The sequence below is a fragment of the Haliotis rufescens genome, unplaced genomic scaffold (genome assembly GCF_023055435.1).
Source record: "Haliotis rufescens isolate VD_foot unplaced genomic scaffold, xgHalRufe1.0.p SCAF_5, whole genome shotgun sequence".
Taxonomy (NCBI): Eukaryota; Metazoa; Mollusca; class Gastropoda; order Lepetellida; family Haliotidae; genus Haliotis; species Haliotis rufescens.
The window spans coordinates 17372159-17390230 of record NW_025964223.1 but is presented as its reverse complement, the minus strand read 5'-3'; the positions used below and the strand labels follow the sequence as shown (position 1 = coordinate 17390230).

Below are 18072 nucleotides of genomic sequence, written 5' to 3'. Positions count from 1 at the left end.
GCCTTTCCAACCGAATGATCACTTTTGGAATTTTAACAATCCCCAACACTAGTTGTGGCCTCGACTGCTGCAATGCATTTTCAAAGATGTGTCCTTTGGCATGTAGGATAATCTGGCTGTGAGTCCATATTTGGCCAAATGAGTCACTTTGGGCTTTCCTCACACATAATGCTGACCTGCCATGATCAATCTCATTAAAATCAGATCTTAGTTCTCGCTATCGCTAAACAAAGTTCTGAGGACATCCCATTAAGGGTCACGTCAGAACGACTTTTCATCCAACCAATCAGAGCATCGCTTACCAGATCATGAAAGTGACTCTCGGATTGTGTTTTCTAATCATGCAACCATGAAATATTTAACACGGGGTATTTCGAACGACAGTTAGGGGTTTTATGATTATATCCATATAATCTAGGCCATCTATATGCCGTTCCAGAATGTTCTTCTTATCAGTTTTAATTTTTTTAATCGAGAATACGTCAAAATATGTTTCGAAGCGTAGTCGCCAGTTTGAAACTTGTGTAGTAAAGCTCAAGAAAGCTGCCTTCTGATTGGCTACTGTCATTTACTTGTCAGTCTATCATTGGTCGGTCAAAATTCGCGAAAGGTCGTTCTGACGTGACCTGTAATGGGATGTCCTCTGATCTTTGTATAGCGGTAGCAAAAAGTAAGATCTGATTTTAATGAGATTGTACCATGATGTAACTGAAGTAGTGTTCGAGTGGCATTAATCACCATGCCCTCACTCAAGATAATAATATTCACTGTAATAATTAAGGCATTGTGCGATTCAGGATATTGCACAGTCTCACTTTAGCATTCTTCACAAGTTAACACACAACGCAAGAAGGATGTCCTGCCCAGCATTTCATCCTTCGACAGACTTGCAGAGATAAATATAGCATGCTCTCTAAACTTTGATCTTCACTCACAGGTGATGACTTTGCCTCAATTGAAGCACTGATGGATGCCATCTTCCATCTTCCTGATGGGGAGCAATCTGCTCCTGAAACACCCAAAGTAGTTGTCGGGGCTTCCAGCCAGAATGTCCCTGCTGCCTCTGGAGATGACAAAGGTCAGTGATGCAAACTTACATTCATTTCATTGTCATCAGCTTTGTTTTATGGAATGTTTTCACAAAGAAAATCAATATCAATCCAATTCCAATGAAGTCAAAGGTGAGAAATTAAACTGATCTAGTTCAAAAGAAACATGACAGTGATTAAGAATGAACAACTTTGTTTCTGAACCGAAATACTGGCTCAGCTGAATTGGAAAAGTTTTGACTTCTTATTTGTCTGTAACAATTGCCAGTTTCAGATTTTGACAAAATATTGATCAATGTAGACAAAAATCAAGTTATAATAAGGGAAACGAATGCCACATAACATTTGCTGGGAGACAGATGGAAAGCATGAATCTGAAGGGACGGTGGGGTAGCCTAGTTTAAGCGTCAGCTCATCACACCGAAGACCCAGGCTCGATTCCCCTCATGGGTACATTGTGTGAAGCCCGTTTCTGGTGTCCCCCGCCGTGATATTGCTGGAATATCGTGAAAAGTGGCGTAAAACCCTACTCACTCACTCATGAATCTAAAAGGATTTCAGGGTTGATTGCATGTGATGAAAATACCAATAATATGTCACTGAGCAGCAGCTTCACGTATATTGGGAATGATCCAATCTTAGTTTTGTCTGAATTGGATCTCCTTTGCCTTGGTTAGTTTTTGAAACAATGCATTGCTTGGATATATCAGGGTATCATATCGTGTACATGTACCTCTCCTTTTTCGCCTTGAGGAACAGTTTTGTTAAGGTCAAGGTCATCTTCAATGTCACAGCCTGAAAACAGGAATGTTCATTGTGTAAGGGTTTACTGCAGGTCAGTGAAACTCTATTAGAAATTATCTTCAGGGACTTCTGTATTAAGTTACGGTGACACTGACGGTAATGCTTAAAGTGTGTTTCCCCTTTTTAACTAATATACCTTTTTCTGCATATATTTTATATCTTTATATAAGGACAAAGTAGTTGTTTTATTTGTTTGATACTTATGTATTACATCAATAACAATCATATTGTAAAGTAGGGTCAAAAAGGTGTCAAAAGGAATCACATGCTTCATGGAAGTAGTCATATATTCACATGAAAGTAGGAATTACAAGAAACTAGAAATCCTCAGGAATCAGGTAGTCAAAATCTGAATCAAACACTTTCTCAGAGCCGCCACCAAATTTTGTTACAAATATGAGGTGCAAAGTCACTTGACATTTCCTTGTGCGGGATACATCGGTATACATGAACAGTTTGTAAAGGTTTGGAAGTTTGACTAGCCTCGACATGGGCATGGTGTATTCCTTATCCTCAACTCGAACTTTTGCTGTTCGAACTCTGCCATCAGCACTCACACTGGTCTCAGCTACATGTCCAACCAAACATCGCTCCCAAGGGTCAACAATTAGCACCACATCATCATCACACAAGTCACTTCTACCGGCTCTCCATTTTTGTCGAATTTGAAGAGGGGCAAATAGTACCTGACATATCTCTTTCAGAACTCATCGGCTATCACCTGACTGTACTGCCAATGCTTCCTTCCCAATAACTCCTCTTCTGGGTACACTACATGTAGCAGTGCGGGGTCAGGCCTCCCGATAAGGAGAGAGTTTGGTGTCACAGGATCTAGATCAGCCACATCGGTGGGGACATGACCTAGAGGTTTTGAGTTCATGATGGCTTCAACTTCTATAAGAACAGTTCGCAGGACTGGCTCAGCCACTGACTGATCTCCGAGGACAACTCTAAGGCCATGTTTAATAGTCTTTATTTCACGCTCCCAGCAGCCACCAAAGTGAGGTGCATAAGGTGGATTACACTTGAAGCGTATCTTCTGCTTGGTCAACTGCTGAGCGATCTCAGGGCTCATTGAAGCAAATTCTTCAGTCAACTCCAGGTCACCACCCTTGTAATTCGTACAATAGTCTGAAAGTATTGCATATGGCTTTCCTCCGCGGGCTATGAATCTTCTCAAAGACGTGAGGAAAGCATCACTTTCTATCCTCTCGAGCAGATCCAGGTGAACTGCCCTGGTTGTGAGACACTTGAAGACTATTCCCCATCGCTTTTCTCTTCTGTGGCCAATCTTGACCGTCACTAGTCGAAAACAATCCATGCTAGTTGAGTAGAATGTGGGTTTGTACACTCAAAGGCATGATGTAGGGATGTAGGTTCACAGCAGAGATATTGCCACAGAAAGTTTTCTTCAGGTCATATGCTTTCTCAGGGAAATCAGGTATATCACATTTGTCTATGAGAGTCGGCCATTTCTCAGAGGATCCTAGAGGGAAGGTAGGACTGTTCCTCCATCGGGAGGCAACACAGACTTACTGTAAACCTCTTATGATATCGGCTGTGTTATCCTTCGAGTTCACGATCTTCAGCAACACATAAGAGGCAACTATGCTTGTCATAATAGGCAACTATGCTTGTCATAATAGGCAACTACGCTTGTCATAATAGGCGACAAATGGGATCGGGTGGTCAGGCTCGCTGACTTGGTTGATGCATGTCATCAAACCCAATTGTGTGGATCAATGCTCATGATATGAATCACTGGATTGTCTGGCCCAGACTCGATTATTTACAGACCACCATCATATAGCTGGAATATTGCTGAGTGCCGCGTTAAACAACCAACCAACCAACCAACCAACCTTCGAGTTCACATAACACCAGCAGTCTACAGAAGTAAGGGCTTGTATGTCAGAGACCCAAGTCCCAACAAACACCTTGTACCGACAGTTGTAGCGTTGCTCCACATTATGGTATCTTGGATCACCAGGCTTAGTTCTGTGTGAAGTGTAGTGGCTAACTGTGTACTAGTAAGGGCAGCAGAGAGTTGAAGTCTAGGCACTGAGAGCTGCTTCTTGAGGGCCACTCTACTTCTCGCAGCTATGACACCATGACTATCTACACTTCTCAAATAGGCAGCTGAACCAAAGGCATGCTCAGAATAGTCCAGAATATGTGCAGTCGTCTCTGTCACTGAGAAGGATCATGGCTTCTGGATGTGTAGCATCTTGGTAAGCGAACGAGGGGGATATCACACAGTTCAGAATCCCACTTGATCATCCCTCCATTTATCATGAAGTTCTCCAGTCTCTATCAAAGCGCTCCATTCATGTTTCAATCTCCATAGGTCCTGCACCAAGACTTTGGCTTGTGTTGTGAATGGCGTCAAGTTGCCGATAGGATCATACTGTGTGGCAAGGATCTGATGCACAACTTTCATTGTCAGTTTGTCATATGTAACCGGTTGATACCTGTAGCAGAATTCGAAAACCGTTCAGTGTATTTGATAGAAACTTGGCAGAGCTCTCAGGCACATACTGAAGTGGTGCCTTTTGATATTTTGGGATTTTTCTAATTTTTATTTTTTTAAATTTTTATGGAATGAAGTTGGACATAGACTCAATTGGGGATGGGGTTCGTTTCCGGGGCAGAATTCGAAAACCATTCAGTGTATTTGATCGAAACTTGGCAAAGCTATCAGGCACATACTGAAGTGGTGCCTTTTGATATTTTGGGTTTTTTCTAATTTTTATTTTTTTAAATTTTTATGGAATGAAGTTGGACATAGACTCAATTGGGGATGGGGTTCGTTTCCGGGGCAGATTTCGAAAACCATTCAGTGTATTTCTTCGAAACTTGGCAAATCTATCAGGTACATACTGAAGTGGTGCCTTTTGATATTATTTTTTTTACGACTTTTTATTTTTAAAAATTTTTATGGAAAGAAGTTGGACCTGGACTCCATTGGGGAACGGGTTCGTTTCCAGGCCAGAATTCGAAAACAATTCAGTGGGTAAACAATGTATGCTTCTTAAAGAACATTCAACTGTTGACTCATTACATACAGAATTGCACATTTACTAGTGGTTACTTTACAGACAACTGCCGGGGGGATATGTCATCTTTCTGATGACTCTTGTTGTTCTTGTTGCGCCACAGGAATCTGAGGATGGGTTTGTCTTCAGGTAGGAGTTAAATCTGGTGGAACATACCCTTTATATCACCTGATATTCCAACTGGGTATTGTTGAAATCTCAAGAACACGCCTAGAAGGGAGGATCCAAGGGGTGGACCCGGTAGAAGCTGGCTATTGAGGTCTTGGTCCTTGTATTCGAAGGAGCAATTGATGTTTGTGTTTGACAAGGTGATGGGAATAAACCATGATTCATCGGTTACCTTTGCCTGTTCGTCGCTTACGATTCGCATAAAACCTGCATCAACTAGTCTCTGAGTCTGATCATTGTGGATCTTTGCAGGTTCTGATTGTGTTTCTCGGTTCGTCTTAGAATCGACATCACAGCTTTCTTTCCAGCCTGTAACTTAATACAGTCTGATCTATGCAGGAGTGGTGTTAAATAGTGCTTACCATCGCTAACCTCCACTTTTAGGCCACACATAACTTTTCAAATATGAGGGGAGATAGCGTTCCCTTGTAGGCGTCACTCCCTCTATTGGCTCTCCCGATGATTGCAGATGCTTCCTCCATAACTGGGGCGGTCGGGTAGCCTAGTGGTTAAAGCGTTCGCTCGTCACGCAGAAGACCCGGGTTCGATTCCCGACATGGTTACAATGTGTGAAGCCCATTTCTGGTGTCCCCCGCCATGATATTGCTGGAATATTGCTAAAAACGGTGTAAAACCATACTCACTCACTCGCTCACTCCTCCATAACTCTACGCTCTCTTAGCTTGGGAAAGACTTTCCATGTCGCAATGCTTCAGTTCATCCGGCTCCCAGTACCATGTAAAGTAGGGTCAGATAGGTGTCAAAAGGAATCCCATGCCTCATGGAAGTAGCCTATTTCCCCAGTGTCGGCGTTGTCAGAGGAGCTTAATGGAACTTGAGTGCCACCTCCCCAGGAGGTGGCGGTTGAGGCGTAGGTGGCACCATGAGTCAAAGTACCTGTGCGACTTCCGATATATGACACCTGGAGGATCGGAACTAAAGGATGTAGGCTATAACAATCCAAGCCAGAGATCCAGATGAGCTGCGTATCTGCGTAAAATACGCATCAGAAATGCAGAAATACGCAGTAAAAAAATATCCAAGCGTATCCAATACGCAACGAACATTACAGATACGCTACAAAAATAAAACTTGTGCGTATATTCAAATATTGTGAAGTAACCCTGCGTATTCGATTGGCAAATCAACAACTTATTTTGAAATTATAAACGGGCATTCTGTCAACCTTGCCAAACTCCACGATGACAGTTACATCATGATCATTTGCCATCACACTTTCTTGTGGAAGTATCGTGGTATTTTTGAGTCCTATAAATCTCTTGAACTCACACAACACCAGTTTGCAGGGACTAGATGAATAGTGTTTTTAAATATTTAAATGTGTAAAAACTAGTGGGTAACAGAAATTTGAATACCCAGATAGAATTACTGATACGCAGTGATTTTAAATTGCATGGGTAAAATACCCACAACACCAAAAGCTTATCTGGAGCTCTGCCAAGCCCAACAATCCCTCAGAATATTTATTGAGCCACATGTGACACAAGTGTAATATCTGGCAATGCACAGAGTTCAGCGTTGATTTGTCTATGATGCGCATGAAAAGATTTTCAAAATATCTGTCGATGCCCAGATGGCGGTTCAATTGCTTTGCAAATACTGCAGTTGACCGAAATCCATGTTGTTTACAAACTGGATGTCTAGTTTGTTTCGCGATTTAGATTTGACTATGCATGGACTCATTAGTCCAGCCAAAAGGTAACTCCGGAATTCAGCCTTGTTCAGCAAGGGAGGGAACTGCACTTTATAGTCAGTTTATGCCGATGCCTCTGGAACATGCCATTAGTCTGACAGGAAGTTGCAGCAGGCATGTATTTCACCAAAGCAAAGGCAATGGAGGTGCATGTTGGTTTTTAATGATTTCTCGAAACACTTCTGTTTCTGTGATTCATTTCTAGTGTATCAAACATTTTAGTGTGAGGTTGAGCTCTTGCTGGGGTTTTCAGTGTTTCTATATGTTTACAGCTATATGTTCTGTGTTGTAGGGGAAAAGTGTGATGACTCAAGTGAGAGAACAATGGACGATGATGACTCCAGTGATGAGGGTAAGATTGATTGTTCACAGCCTACGTCATGGTTACCCTATGTGTTAGGCATGAATAACAAATAAGAATAACATTTGACCACATTTTTTCGAAAACGTCCTTTTTAAAACCATGTGGCTCTTGTATATGACTTTTTATAGCCCTGGGAAATGTATTTGACACACTGGCCAGTCTTGTCAACGGTGAAGTTCATCCTCTAGGTTATAACCTGAAGAAAAGTTAATTTTTACATTAATCGAAGAAGCATTTACTGTATACAGTGTTCTCGTTTACCAGTAATTACCAGTTTTTAACTGGTAAAATTAGGCTTGGACCGGTAATTCATGTGACTGCCAGTCCCTGTGGACCGGGAAATAAAGTACAAAATACTGGTTACCGGGTAATCTTTGTTGTTGAAAAAACATCATCGATGTTCATATAAGTATGTTTTTTTAAACGAAGTCAGAAATCTGTTACCATCAGGGTTTCCCCTTGTCTATTATTTGTGCAAGGAAAAACAAACATTTCCTTTGCTTCGAGGTAAAATACATATTTGTAGCAACTTAGGCTCAAAATATTAAAAAAAGAGAGCGAAGAAATAGTGACTGAACTTTGTGTGAATGACGTGGAGATGTAACTAAGTTACTTCAGAGATGATGTCATTGCACTGAACATGATGTTGAAAGAACTATAACCAGGTAATTTTCATACAGTTTTATATTTGTTCAAAGTTCGAACTGACAAAAATTAGTGGGGACTGGTAATTTTTGGAGTTGTCAGTCCACCAGGACTGGCAGTTTCAAAAGCCAGCAGGAACACTGTGTATATCAATGAAACTTGATCAAGGTTAAGCACAGTTGAGGTAGTTCAGGTGGCTATATAAGTAACATAATGTTGATGTTAGGGTGATGTTAAACACCATTTCACCTGACATCTTTGCGTACAGAAATAAACCATGTGTTTGCATGACATGCTATACATATAAATGCAGGATTGTATGTAATGATTTGTGGACCTTCTAGAGTGAGTGAGTGAGTGAGTATGGTTTTACGCCGCTTTTAGCAATATTCCAGCAATATCACGGCAGGGGACACCAGAAATAGGCTTCACACATTGTACCCATGTCGGGAATCGAACCCGGCTCTTATGCATGACGAGCGAACGCTTTAACCACTAGGCTACCCGACAGCCCCGAACCTTCTAGGAATGGCTCGTAATGGCTGCTATTGTTGCAAGTAATTGCAAACATTTTCCAAGTGTGTCAGCATGTTTTAATTCATAATTTGTGTTATCTAGAACAACCTCCTTTTCCCAATTTTAGCACATCATCTCAAGTATTTTCACCTAATTCTTTTAGGGGGCGGTAGGGTACCTTAGTGGTTAAAGCGTTAGCTTGTCACGCCTAAAACCTGGGTTTGATTCCCGACATGGGTACAATATGTGAAGTCCATTTCTGGTGTTCCCTGCCATGATATTGCTGGAATATTGATAAAAGCGGTGTAAAACCATACTCACTTATTCATTTAAAACCTTAAGATTGAATGACACTGTTTATGTGCTTCTGTTAATGCAGAAAATTGGAACATGTAGTATTATGGTCCAGTGTTTTGGAATTTAGAACTAAAGTTATTATCCTAAATTGAATTATAAATAAAATAGGAGGTGCTGATGAGGATCCAATAGATCCCTCTTACATTCTGACATCGCAATGTAATTTTCATCTTAATGTTTCCAAATAGTAAGGGATTTGTTTCACTTTGTATCTGACAGTGTAAGAAGCACTAGGGAAACCAATCTCATTAAAATCAGACCTTAGTTCTTGCTATCGCTAAACAAAGATCTGAAGACATCCCATTAGGGGTCACGTCAGAACGACCTTTCATCCAACCAATCAGAGCGTCGCTTACCAGATTATGAAAGTGACAGTCGGAATGTGATTTCTTATCATGCAACCTCGAAAATTTTAACACGGGGTATTCCGAACAATAGTTACGAGTTAAACAAGTGAATCCGTACAATCTAAACCATCTGTCAGCCATTCCAGAATGTCCTTTTGTTCAGGTTTAAAATTTGTAATCGAGAATCTGTCAAAATATGTTTCGAAGCGTAGTCGCCAATTTGAAATTAGTGCCGTAAAACACGAGAAAACTGCCTGTCATTTGATTGGTCGGTCAAAGTTTGCGCAAGGTCGGTCTGACCTGACCTGTAATGGGATGTCCTCAGATCTTTGTTTAGTGGTAGCGAGAACTAAGATCTGATTTTAATGAGATTGTAGGGAAACTGACCCATGACCGTGTAGTTTCATACTGTGACAGGCATCCACAGATTCCAAGCCTGTTTCTGGCACTACTTGTGAAGACTGACTCTTGTATTATTGCTAAGGCCAGAGCTCCAGATAACTTTTTGAGCAATTGAGTTTTTACTCGGAGGTTTCTATTTTAATTGGGTTGTTACATTTTTGGTTGGGTAACCAATATTTTTTCACTCATCTATTCATCACTCTGTTGGGTTTTTCCCAAAATGAGTCAACATTTTGAGATTTCAAAAAAAAAAAAAAAATGTTTTAAATGTATATAAAGGTTCTAACTATAGGCTTGACTCGGAAAGTAAATTAGCTCGTAATTGTGTGTCGGAAATTAGCTCCGTTGTAGGCATGCTGAAAAAGTTCACTGGGTATTTACGCGTGCTGTTTTTATACATTTGAGTTTTTCATTTAATGCATGCGTTTCTGTACGGGAGTAAATTGAAAGAATTGGGTTTTGAATACTTTTGGGGGGTATTTTACGCAAATAAACAGCTTATCTGTAGGCTATATGAAAATATTTCTGGTTCTACATATGATCTTACCAAGTTTTTGCAAGTCTTAATGAAGAACAGAATCCTGTGACTGAAATTGCTTGTTTCAAACTTGTCAGTACATTCACTCACCCTTTAATGAAACTATTGTTGTTGTGCTACATTTATAATAAAAACATTTATTCCATCATTTCTTGAACCAATATGATGATGTCTTGATTGCAGATTCCCAGTCTTTGATGGAAGAAAATAGACAGCTGAAGGAACAGAGGCAGTGCAAGATCTGCATGGATGAGGAAGTGAATGTTGTATTTCTACCATGTGGCCATCTTGTTTGCTGTGCGACCTGTGCACCTGCCCTACGGAAGTGCCCCATTTGCAGAGCCAACATTCGTGGCACCGTTCGGACATTTATGTCATAATTGTACACGGGAAAGGGTACCCACTGTTGCTTTTGCTGAGCCTTAGACAATCTATTCCTGGGCATTCTTATATTTCTGTTTAACACTTTAGATTGTATCATTATAGTTGTGATGTGTCTATTGTGCAATCAAAGGTTCTGAGTTACGTATTTATACCTATATAATTCATGGTAATGAACAAATTGTACCTTACTGTGCCTGCTTTCAGCAAAATTATACCTCCATGCAAAACACATTTTTGTTAAATTAAACAATCCAGCAAGGAGGTGGAAGACGGATTGTCTGTTTGACACTTTTGGTGCCATCATGCTGGTCAATGTTACTCAGTCATACAAGAGCAGGATGAGGGTCCAGGTCCAGGAGTATATCTTCCTAACTTGGAACTGTTACCAGGTACAAGAGGCCGGAGCGGCCATGTTCCCTCGGCGGCCATGTTCCCTCAGCGGCCATGTGGCCATGTTCCCTCGGTGGCCATGTTCCCTCGGTGGCCATGTTCCCTCAGCGGTCATGTTCCCTCGGTGGCCATGTTCCCTCGGTGGCCATGTTCCCTCAGCGGTCATGTTCCCTCAGTGGCAATGTTCCCTCAGCGGCCATGTTCCCCCAACAGCCATGTTCCCTCAGCTTCTGTTTTCATAGAAAGCTGTCTGTTTTGATATCTTGACCCTTTTGAGTGCAGTAACATTGTCTTCCACACGTTGGAGTTTTATGGTTTACATATATTTGGCTTACAAGTTAGCTTGGCTAGGTCAACATGAAAACAAATAAAAATTGAGGATCTCTCTTGTATGTGGTAAAAAGTTGACAAGGTTGGCTGATTGAATGGCAAAAGTAATGATGTTTTTTTTAATGTTTACTGTTGCATGTGCTCCCATATATGAAAAATAATTTATTTCAGTAGATTTTTGTAGTCTGTATTTATTCTTACATGTATCAACAATGTACAACAATCAAATTTTGTGTCTGACCCTTACATGTCCACACAGTATCAATCTTTGAACACATTCAATACCTCTAATGTTTATTTACCATACTACATAACTAATTCCTGTGTTACATGTAATTTGTCATGCTTTCTTAGGCTTGACGTTATCAAACTGTTTAAGCTTCAAGATTACGTGCACATGTTCCTAATGACTTTTACATCAATGTGGCATTATTTTTTGGCAGCAGATTTGCCTGTGATTTAACCTTGATAAAGTTTGGTACCATGGCGTATCCTGGTTTTGTTTGGTGCAACTTGTTTTCATGTGAACAGGCATCGGTGCAAGTTGAATCAAATTCCTCAAATCGAGCCCTGGACTCCCAACAATCATTTCTAGTCTACACCTTAACATTGTTCAATTTTTATATGAAAGATGCTTTTTAGAAACTTTCAGACAAGATTGATGTGTTGTGGGAAGGTGGACAGTCTGCCTATGATGTTACTGCTGACAGACTTGGGAAAGATTTTGTTTGATTATATACTTTTTGCAAATTTGTAGCAGATGTTTTCTGCAATTCCCTTTTTTTTGCTTTGATTCTACTGTCACTTATACACATTGTATCTCATTTCGAGTTGTGATCTATGCAATAAAAAACTACTACTGTACATGTATGCTTTGTAACATTATTGGTTCTGTTGTATCCTGTCATACTTCAGCGGGGGGCACGGGCGGCCTAGTCGTCTAAGGCGCCGCGATTCGCTGTGCAGAGTTGCGTCCCTGGACACGCCAGAAACCTATGATTGTGGGTTCGAATCCCGGTTCGCCCCGATTATGTTTCTAGGTTTGTCAGCACCATACCCGTGCTCGTGGGTTTCACCGAAGTGGTAAACGTCTGAGACCTGCATCACTTCGGGTTTCCTCCCACATTAAGCTGACACGCCGCGATATAACTGGAATACTGTTAAAAGCGGCGTTAAACCCAACTCACTCACTCACTCACTCATACTTCAGCGTCATAAAACCACACTTTATTATCTCACCCCACGAAGTCTTTCTTTCCGTCCGGCGCAGAACAATAAAACCATGAGCGATATCTCAACCAAACTTGGCACATAGATAGGTCTAGTGGTGAACTAGTGCCATTTGATAGTTTGGTATTTTTGAAAAATATAATTTTGTGTTTCCTTGACTTTGACTGAAAATAGTGGTAGTGCTCGTTTCCGGAGCAGATCTTGAAAACCATAGAATATGTCTTGCCTTGCTCACAACCCGACGTGTCATATTGGTCAGGGATATGAGTATTTTAAATGCTGGTTCTTTTCTAGGATTTCAGAGCTATTCCTTAAAATATGGAGGTTGAGAAAACTACCATTTATATACCTTACAACACTAGATATTGTTTTTCAACATTCTGGTGTCATTTGTACTGGAATTGTACATTGAAACATTCTGGGGCCAGGGAATAAGTGTGGTCTTACATTTCATTTACAACCATGCCTCTCTAGCGGACAAATACCTCTCAATAAGAAATGCACAACTGACCTCTTATCTGTGATATTCTAGTTATCATACTGTTCTTCGATGACAGATTTTTATAAAGTTTAAATATATGTATATTTCATGTCTAACTTCTCGTCACGATATGGCTGAAATATTGCCGATGTGACGTAAAGCATTAACTCACTCACACTCAAACTCACATGCCTGATCCTCAATTGAGAGATATGTTGCCATTCCTCATTCAATGACTGGGGTAAAAGGTGACTGTGTTTGTCATAAGAGGCAACTAACAGGATTGGGTGGTCAGGCTCGCTGACTTGGTTGATGCATGTTATCTTATTCCAAATGCGTAGATCGAAGCTCATGATGTCATTCACTGGATTGTCTGGTCCAGACTCGATTATTTACAGAATGCGGTCATATTGCTGAGTGCAGCTTTAAGCAACAATTAAAGTAATGCCTGGGTCATTTCTCGGAGATTCTGTACTGGCGGGTCCTGGCTCTAACACGACGTCCCATCTGATCCCATAGATGCTCGACTGGATTCAATTTTGGCTTCGAGAAACCCAAGGCAGTGTCTAATGGGTGTTGTTCTGGAGATGGTCATTCACAGGTCGGGCATTGTCGTTCATGAAGAATGAGGGGCGGTCGGGTAGCCTAGCGGTTAAAGCGTTCGCTCGTTACGCCGAAGACTCGGGTTCGATTCCCGACATTGGTGCAATGTGTGAAGCCCATTTCTGGTGTCACCCGCTGTGATATTGCTGAAATATTGCTAAAAGCGGCATAAAACCATACTCACTCACTCATGAAGAAAGGACGTGTGGCAAGTGCATGGTTATCAAACTGAGGCACAACAAAACCGATATGGTATCTTTATACCTTTGTCCATTTGTCTCCTGAACTTTGATCATATTAAATTTACAATCTAAGGAGCAACATCCCAAAACCATCACTGAGCCACCACCACATGCCACTGTTACCTGATGTTATGCTGATGATAAAAATATTCCCTATTGTCTCCAGACACAAGACTTACCATCAACGTGGTGCAATAAAAACTGACTCTCCTCAGACCAATGAATCCTCCATGACCTCAAGTTCCAGTGTGATCCAGCCTGATCCAGCCTGACACCAGGCTAAACTGTCCCGCATGTGTTGGGGTGAGAGTAGTTGACGTCTTCTGGCCCTTTATCCTGATGCATTCAGTCGACGCCTGATGGTGCTGAGGGGCACCCTGTTGTGGGTATGCCAGTGGTGATGAAGACAGTTGAAGTAGGCAGATGTTTTGCCTGGCGTACAAGGACCCTGTCCTCTCTGGCACTGGTCGTCCGTGGACGTCCTGATCTTGGCAAGTCGCTCACATGCCCAGTTCCTAATGAGTCGACTGACTGTAAAAACAGGCAGGACTGAAGTTGAACGCAAATAAGTTTGCAAAGAAGAGAGATACGAGCTTGGGCCATATTGTGGAAGCAACAGGGATACAGCCAGATGCAACAAAGGTATGAGAAACTACAGTATCCTCATCCGGAGAATGTGACTGAGGCGAGATGGCGTTTACGTTTACCTCCGACTTGTCTTTGAAGATGTTGGAAGACAACTGAATCATCTAACTGAGAAGAGTACTCCATTTATATGGACTGTACAATTTAAACAGGACGTCACAAAATTGCTGTAGAAGTTAACTACTGCTCGAGTCTTAGTGGGCGTTCAAGTAGCCTAGTGGTTAAGCGTTCGCTTGACACGTCGAAGACCCGGGTTCCATTCGTGACATGTGTACAATGCGTGAAGCCCATTTCTGGTGCCCCCCTCACCCCCGTGATATTGCTGGAATATTGCTAAAAGCGGCGTAAACCAAACTCACTCACTCACAGGAGACATTTCTGGTGGACACTGATGCTAGCAGCTGGGGGCAGTACGAACTCAGAAGGGGAGGGTTCTGAATATGCATCAAGAACAAGAAGAACGCCTGTCGAAACGAACCAGCCAGTCAGAGAGAGGGAATATTTGGTAACTATTTGGCCACTTGAAAAGTTCTGCATGAATCTGGAGGGAACGAGTTTACAGCCATCAGTGACCATAAACCTCTGTCCTATCTGATGAAACTGAAAGAGCCAAAGGGAAAATCTTGCATGATGACATGCATTAAGCATATGATACGATGGGATACGATGACATGTATCCACCAAGTCAGCGAGCCGGATCTTCACGGGTGGCACTGAGATTTGAAGCTATCAGTCATAGGATAAGAATGGTAGCTTATGCAGCAAAACAGGAAACTCCATTTCAAGTTCTGTTTGGTTTTCGTCCTACAAACCAGCCGAGCATATTTAGGTCAGAAAAATATCCGAATCATGAGAAAGTGTAAAAAAAAAAAAAAAAAGACAATAGATGAATGGGAAAGTCTGGCAAGAAAGGAAATGTAAGGTTCAAACCATATCAAGAGGAGGAGAAAGTCTGGCTTTAAATACCTTGCAGAAAAAGGCATCTCTTCCAGGAATTGATAAAAAAAAATAGGTGGTCTGGCGGACTCACAGGTTACAAACAAATGTATGAGCTCCTGGTGCACATGTCCAACACGAGGGGACGTGCAGAGGCAGGACATGAACAGGCTGTGTTGCCGACTGACATCGATGACTTTAACAATGTTGCAGTTGCTCATAGGGGACATCTTCCAGAGGCAAGGGAGTTACCGTATTCGACGTAATAAGCGCCCAGGGCGCTCTCAAAATTAGAAATAGGGGGCTCTTATTAGAATATAATTTTGGTAAGAAAAAAACAACAGAAAGATCGTAAATTTCGTGGTTTATGCTGACAGCCTGAAATGATACAAAAGAAAGGTCTGTGCGTATGATACACGACAGATATATTTTCCAGAATGTAATTGCCCATAATTAAGGGTTCATATAACACACGAGTGCGTATTATACGCGAATAAATAAGTCTTGTGAACATTGATCAATCGGAAGGGGTGCTAATTGGGATTATTCACTAGCCAATATATTAGACAATATCGCCCTGAGCGCCTATTACGTCGAATACGGTAACTGACTTTAAAAGTCCACGTGGAAACTTGACTGGCGTGTTCGCGACAGGCGCTTACGGTCTAAGGGAGAAGTGATTACGAGTGAGAGTGTCGGGAAATTCTAATGTTGCCAGTACGTAACTGGTTGTTAGGTGGCTAGTATGTCTGGTTAGTGTATATGTAACGGATATTATGCAACGGCAGTTTGAGTCTAGACCTGAAATAAACAAGTCGTGTTGTAGCCATACGTGTCACGATCTTTCAGTAAATTCATTATTTGTTTCGGAGGTTGAATATCAGTATTTTATTCACTTCAACTCTCGATGAAGGGAAATGGTGACGGATTTCCCAGCTTATGACCAACACACAGAGTCATGTTTCCGCCTATGTTTTACCAGGAAGAGCTTATAGAGAGTCTCATACACGAGCTTACGTTGGAGGAAATGGGAAGTTCAGAAATAAATGGCGTGATCGAATTCTGGAATTGGGAATACTATTAATATTTGAATACACAATATTTATAGCATTTTGTTGAACAGTTTGGTCATCGGGAGTTTGGTCATCAGTTGTTGGTTCAGCAGATTGCAGGGGCGGTTATTGAGGCACGGGATATAACCGGACATTAAGTTATTAACAGGCTTGAAATGTACTACCGCATTCGACGTAATAAGCGCCCAGGGCGGTCTCAAAATTAGAAATAGGGGGCTCTTCTTAGAATATAATTTCTAAGAAACAAAAACAGAGTTGAAAGATCGTAAATTTCGTGGTTAATGTTGACAGCCTGAAATGATACAAAAGAAAAGTCTGTGCGTATTATACACGACATATATTTTCCAGATTTTTATTGCCCATACTTAAGGGTGCGTATAACACACGAGTGCGTATTATACACGAATACATAAGTCTTGTGTACATTGATCAATCGGAGGGGTTCTAATTGGAATTTTTCACTAGCCAGTAAATTAGACAATATCGCCCTGGGCGCTTATTAGAGCGGGGCGCTTATTACGTCGAATACGGTAGTACCAGTAATTTTTGCTTGCTCATAAAAGCGGATTGTAAATGTAAATCTCCTGTTCCGGATGTTTATTATCAGTATTTTAGTCACTTTCCTGTTGTAAGGTCAACATAAACTCTGAAGGGATATGTGGAAGAACATCCTGTTTTATAACCAATCCACAGCCAAGAACTTACTTCCCTTTCATCTAGCCTGGGAAATGGGAAGTTCAGAAAGTTCAGAAATAAATGGTTAGTCACTTGATCGAGTTGGGAATTCTATTTATATCTAAAACATAATATTTAGCCCTTGGTAAAACAGGACAAGTTGAAACCAATTGCATCTGAAAATGAAATGTGAAATGCCCAAGTTTAACTTTTTAACGAATTCAAATGAACAGTTTTCAGTTTCAAAGCCTTAGATATTGAAAAAGACACATCTAGCTTTGTAGCTGTACCCGAGAAAATATACAAAATATTTTTTGCAGCAAACCCATGCGATTAGGGATATATAAGTTAACATAAACAGTAATAATTAATTTTTAAGTAATGAATAACACGGCGTGTATGCTGATTTGGGGGAAAGCCCGACGTGATGCAGGTCATAAACGTGCAGCCCAGTACAATCGAGTGTGTTAGAGACACATGAGTAACGAACATCTCATATTTCCATCTTCTTGAGATGACAGTAACGGAGAAGAGATGCGACATGCGGAGGAGGAGTGACATCCGACGTGCAGAGACCCGTCAGGATCCGGGGTAGAATAGGCCTTCAGCAACCCATGCTGACAGTAAAAGGCGACTATGCTTGTCGTAAGAGGCGACTAACGGGACCGGGTGGTCAGGCTCGCTGACTTGGTTGATGCATGTCATCGTATCCCAATTGCGTGGATCAATGCTCATGATGTCAATCAGTGGATTGTCTGGTCGAGACTCAATTATTAACAGACCGCCGTCATATAGCTGGAATATTGTTGAGTTGGGCGTTAAACAACAAACTATCCGGCGTGCAGACACGGGGCGAGGGGTGGTGAAAGAAGCGTCCATAATATCCCTGTATGGCGCTTCATCCACGCTCTATCCACTAGACCACGGAGGCGGTTTTGGGATGAAGTGGGCGATGATACACTGCCAGGATACCTACGGTATATATCCAACACGCACAACAAGAAATATATAGTTTAAACTTTAAATTTATGAGTCGTGAACCCACACATGATAAGTTGTCAGCCGATTTGGAGGGGTATATAGTGTGATGTACGCTGTGTGAGAGCCTATAATGTACTTATGA

The 18072-nt window shown here is 41.4% G+C and overlaps 1 protein-coding gene across 7 annotated transcripts in view; it reads left to right on the top strand.

The window, feature by feature from the left end:
* Positions 1–11928, top strand: part of LOC124125261 (E3 ubiquitin-protein ligase XIAP-like) — a 34749-nt gene extending 22821 nt beyond the window's left edge. For all 7 annotated transcript variants that reach the window (XM_048383808.1, XM_046488532.2, XM_046488531.2 and 4 more), the window contains exons 6-8: positions 938–1078; positions 7084–7143; positions 10144–11928. In XM_048383808.1, the coding sequence (XP_048239765.1) occupies positions 938–1078; positions 7084–7143; positions 10144–10340 (398 nt within the window). In that variant the 3' untranslated portion in view covers positions 10341–11928. The remainder of the gene's footprint in view (positions 1–937; positions 1079–7083; positions 7144–10143) is intronic.
* Positions 11929–18072: the final 6144 nt, after the last annotated feature.